This window comes from Paraphaeosphaeria sporulosa, assembly GCF_001642045.1.
Source record: "Paraphaeosphaeria sporulosa strain AP3s5-JAC2a unplaced genomic scaffold CC84scaffold_18, whole genome shotgun sequence".
Taxonomy (NCBI): domain Eukaryota; kingdom Fungi; phylum Ascomycota; class Dothideomycetes; order Pleosporales; family Didymosphaeriaceae; genus Paraphaeosphaeria; species Paraphaeosphaeria sporulosa.
The window spans coordinates 190,513-195,731 of record NW_017253377.1 but is presented as its reverse complement, the minus strand read 5'-3'; the positions used below and the strand labels follow the sequence as shown (position 1 = coordinate 195,731).

General features: G+C 48.1%; 1 protein-coding gene across 1 annotated transcript; it reads left to right on the top strand.

Annotated features, from left to right (window-relative positions):
* Positions 1–700: 700 nt before the first annotated feature.
* CC84DRAFT_1264875 (uncharacterized protein) lies at positions 701–4,113 on the top strand (the record flags this gene model as incomplete). Its single annotated transcript, XM_018185345.1, has 4 exons — positions 701–1,163; positions 1,217–1,413; positions 1,472–3,985; positions 4,054–4,113. Exons 1-4 carry the CDS (start codon positions 863–865, stop codon positions 4,111–4,113), a joined length of 3,072 nt encoding a protein of 1,023 aa, XP_018029039.1. The 5' UTR covers positions 701–862.
* Positions 4,114–5,219: the final 1,106 nt, after the last annotated feature.

Sequence of the window (5,219 nt, the reverse complement as noted above, 5' to 3'; positions counted from 1 at the left end):
GCTCTATAAACTTTGTAAGGATAGAGTTTTTAAGGTTCTATTCCTTGATATGCCTCTGAAATCGAATATCTCTTTGATATGTTGCCTAGACGGGACTTCGAACTTGAGACATGAAAAGTCGCTATGAATAGGGCGATTGACAGCATGCTCATAACCTTGTCTCTCCCTAGAACAAGTGGTGTAGAGTAGAAAGTGCGGGCTATTTAATGTATAGACAGGCTTTATAGCTCCAGGAATACACGAACAGATCTATAAATTGCACTAGTAGAGGGTTTTGTTTCGGCACAATAGGTGTTTCGTGAGAGATGGACGTACGTTAGATAGGCTTTAATTTTCTTGCACCGCCTACCTGCACCGCCTACTAGCACCGCTCGTTGATTCTGATGATCCAGAAAGCCTTGTTGTCGCCACTAAGGCTGACTGTCGTTTATCATGCCCTTTTCGCGCCAGGTGCAACTCTATTAACACACTTCCATACAAGTGCACCTCTCAAAATCTGATTTATGCAAAACCCGAAAAAAAAGCTTAGCTATTGTCCCAAGCTGTTATTTTCTTGTCGATATGAAAGGACAAAACGGATTGCGAAGCGGGGGTGGCTGAGCGAGCTGAAAAGGCTGCAGAGGGCGCAGCTTGGACGCCACCGATCTGCGGGTCAAATGACTCAGCTTAACACTGCATTCATTCTCACCTTCTTCACACAACTAATCCTTACTATTTTCTAAACTTGAGAAGACTTTCATACTTCGGTCCAACACTACAACATCGCTGGCGTAGTCTCCATACGAAACACTACCCGAGGGTGCAGCCACAGCCTTGTCCCCAAATAGCTTACGACCGAACGTCCCATTCAACTGCCATCGCTATGCCCAAGCTCAAGACACTAATAGCATGGCCCAGTCCTGGACGAGCGACTCCGGTGCATTTATCAGCAAACGAGTCCGACAGTGGTGACAACAGGGTCGGCACTCGAGGCCGGCGACTCGAGAGATCGGCGGTAGACGAAGATGAAATCGGCGAGAACAAAGAAGATGTCGAGATGGAGGACTGTTCGCGCAAGAGACGGAGAAGCAGAAAGGGTTTGGACAAGAAGTTCGAGTGCCCACACACGGACTGTGGGAAGCAATACTCCCGAGCCGAGCACCTTTACCGACATCAATTGAATCGTACGCCATCCGCTGTCAATAACAGTCTTTTTAGAAAGTTCTAACGAGTATAGATAAACCCAAGCAGATATATCACTGTGACTTCCCAGACTGCAATCGTTGTTTCGTTCGAGAAGACCTTTGTGCAAGGCATAGGGAGCGTCACACAGCAAGAGGGTCACAACTTCTCCGCAAAGACACTTTCTCGCACAACTTGACCCCAATAGTATCCGAAGCAATTTCTGGATCCACTTCCAAGTTCTCTGCTAAGGTGCGTGCCCAGCACCGGCATGTAATGATGATATGCTTACCCATAATGGCTGTCGTAGTCCGAAATATTTCCCCCTTTCGATTGCTCCATTACCAACTCTATACCAGCCATATCACCGCCTTCGGTGTTTGGTACCTCTCCGACCCCTTCTTCGGCTGCATTCTCAGGAAATGCCTCTCCCAAGAACACTTCAATCCCCATCCTAGATCAGGAGCCTTACCTGCAACCATTCGTATACTTGCCTTTTACCGAGCCCCTGAACTCGACCGATTTATCACCAGTTGCAGGGGATCATAACAGCAGTGATGGAGAGCGAACTCATTCCTTGAGGGAGCAAAGATCGCCTTCGACTGACGTAACAACAGTTGCTGCTTCTAGCCCAGCCGGGTCCTTTGGAGATACTCTTACCTTTGTCGACACCAAAGTGAACACGGACGATCGTTTGCTCAACCCAAGTAAATACATTGACAATATCGAGCAGCTCAGGCAGCTGGTGTTTCAGAACTCGGCTATCAAATGCCAGGAGAAGGCAAGCAACATCTCATCGGATGCCTCAGACGGATATGTCCTGCTTCGTGAGCTGTGCAGCCTGATTTTTAGGACCTGTCGAAGCCTACGGAGTCTCCAAGAAGCAGGCTTCTGTGAACACTTCTTCAGTGTATTGGTCCTTGACAAGTCACGTCTCAATGTTGCAAAACTATTGCCCATTGAGATCGCAAGAGTGGAGCAACTCTGGGAAATCTTCGAGGAAACGCTGCTTGACGCAGAGCGCGGTAAAGTCGAGAAAATGAAGGCATCAAGGAAGGAAGGCACCCCAGGATTCAATTTCAAAAGCAACATACTCCAAAAGCTGTCTTCTGCCTGTCGTGATCTCTTATCACAATTACAGGTTATGCCGACTGTTCCAGAACCACCGGATCCTATTCTATTGTTGGCTACAACTGTGCACTTTCTCGATCTTGCAGTTCTCTCATATGTTGGAACACACATTGGAGATGCGATCGAACTATATCGAAGTCAACACGATGATACAGTTCATATTCCTGGTCGTTTCGGCGCTCTTCAGAAAACAAAATGGGGGGAGCTTCATAATGGTGACCATGTCACCTTGCGAAAGAGGCAACTACAGTGCCTCGACAAATTTCTTGGGTATCGAAATGTTTGGGTTTTCCAAAATCATATTAACCCCTCGAGAAATGAGCGACTTTACCTATCAACGGATGTGACCACACTAGCGGACGTGTGGGGGCCGTTGTGGAAATCAAAAGCAGACGCAAAATCACGAAGAATTTCGCGATATGATGTCGGAAATGGCTTCGTCGTGCCATGGGATAGAAATCAAGAGTTTGATCCGCTTCCGTCCTCTCATGGTGAGGGAGGGACCGAAGTGTTCTGCCACTGGATATGTACCCGAGAATGGGACGATGACTATGTTGAGCAACACCAGAAGGAAGTTTTCAGCAAAGACTTCTTTGAATCCGACCGATTGTTGATCGGCGCAAGTGTAAAAGACCGGCTGGCGGTCAATGACCAATGCGCCATCCCGATGGCACGCAAGTTGCAAATCAAGCAAGCAATGAAGAATGCTGGAAATTTAAGGCACCGAGGGACATGTAAGCCACGTCAAGAGAAGGGCTCTCAGACTTATCAAGTCCAAGCTAGTGCCGCGGGTTTTGCAACACTCGGAACGACACTAGAATACAAACGAGTAGAGGGCTTCAACATCAAAGACGCACTCTTACAACGCTGGCGGAATGGATCACGCAACATCAAATACCTCGAGATATGGGGTGGAGTGGAGGTGTCTTTATGTACGGAAAACGCACGGAGAATACAATTACTCCATCTCTTGCGGTCTCCGGGGCTGAGTCGCTATCTCAAGACAATATGCTTCCAATGGAATTCCTCAGAGTGCGAGCTCGCTTACTTTGAAGCCTTGAAGGACCGCCGAAGTTTTCGGAAGTTCTGGAAAGAGCATCCCGAATGGCAACGTAATATCGGTGACGCTATCAATGAATGTTTCATTGCATTAGAAGACACAGGAGTTGACGAAAGAGATGGTGCGCTTTCTGCTTTGTGGGTCGAAGTGTTCGAGAACGAAGATGAGCGTGAAGCAGACGGTTCTGCATCTGAGTTTGCTGTCGCAGAAGAACATCTTGTTGTCCTTCGCCGCTCTGAGCATACCTGGACAGGTCTGCTCAAGGACTCTCCAGAATGCATTACCATGGCTATTACCGAGAGTATTTGTCTGGACTTCGATGATAGCGATGGCTATGGTATGCGGTGTCAGAGCTTGCGTTTTAGTCAAGACGGGAGGAACGCGAGACGACACTCTCCCGGATATTCGGTTTTACAGACCGCAATACTCGTCAACGAAGATCTTCTTGAAGATTCCGGTCAACTATGCTACAGGACCTCCTCACGCAAGCGAAAAATAGTTGAGTGTGAAGAGGAAAAGGCTCAAGCAGAAATGAAGAATGGATCCCGAAGGAAGCAGCACTCTGAAGACTACGCGAGATACCATATGGAATATTTTGGAGACGCTTCTCAAAGTTGGAATGGGTACTGGGATGTAAGCAAATTGAGTGAGGGAACAAAGTTCAGTCTAGGCTCGCACGGCCACTTGAGAATACTGCCTAGATCAAGAAGTGGGTACCCAGTCTTGATGGAATGGCAGCCAGTTCTGAACACCATGGGTAAGGGAGTAAAAATAGAATTGCGGGAAAGAGCACTCGGAAAGAGTGGAGAAAAACATCATTCTGAATACATAGAGGGGGAATATTGGCGCTCTCCTTTACCTTGCTTGCTTCTGTCGAAAGGCAAGCGAGCAACAACGAAGGCAACAAGCTGCGCATGATGTAAGTATCCACCGAACATGGAAGCTGAAGAGCTGAATGTTTGAGTGACAATCCGGATTACCATGAGGCTTAGGCACAACATGCGCGGAGATTTAGGCAAATTAGTCGGGTACAGTAGTAGCTTGAATGACTTACGGCGAGCCGAGGAAGTCACCTGTGTCTGAAGTTATAGTATTAGTACTACCTCAGCCTTGCCTAGAGAAATGCGGCCTTGCATCTCGCTGCTGCGTGTTTGAATTTTTGTGGGATACAGCTGGATCAAGCTGGAATCGCGTCGGGATGATAAGTATTTGCACCACCCAGAGTGTGGCGCAGCAGGTGGCAGAACGCCGACGGACATAGACAATGCGCAGGAACGGCTTGATCACGCTAGCGGGAGGATGGCCGACCCGCTCCTGCCAGGAGCTTGTGAGATGGCGAATTCTATAAGAGGTGAGTTGGTTGACTGGAGGCGTGGCCGGGGTTGAGTTGGATCACAAGGCTGCGGGGCTAAGGTCGGCCCGCTTGCCAAGACTTTACATAGCCACAGGCATGCAGCCACTATACGTAAATTAACTTACACTATAATAATTATGTGGCTGTTTCGCACTAGCCAAGACTAGTAATTATTCTAGTTAGAGGTACTAACTAGGGGTGGTGAACCTACCTAAATTTACCCGCGATAGCGCGCGCACAAGACTAATTGTTAGATATGAGGGCGTGTACTGAGTATCTTACTGTTGTTAGATAAGGGCCTACGAAGTTGCCTTGGTACGGACAGTTGTCAGATTCACACAGTGATTTGATGGATGTCGGTAATCTGGAGATGAGATGAATTGATATCTTCTTGTCATATACGTGTGTTCTGCCAGCTTTTATCGGGTTCCTATCAACTATCCCTTGCTTCGGGGCTGGGTGTCCAGCAAGGGCGGATGGCCAGCTATCCCTGCCACCTGCCCGGAGTACTGT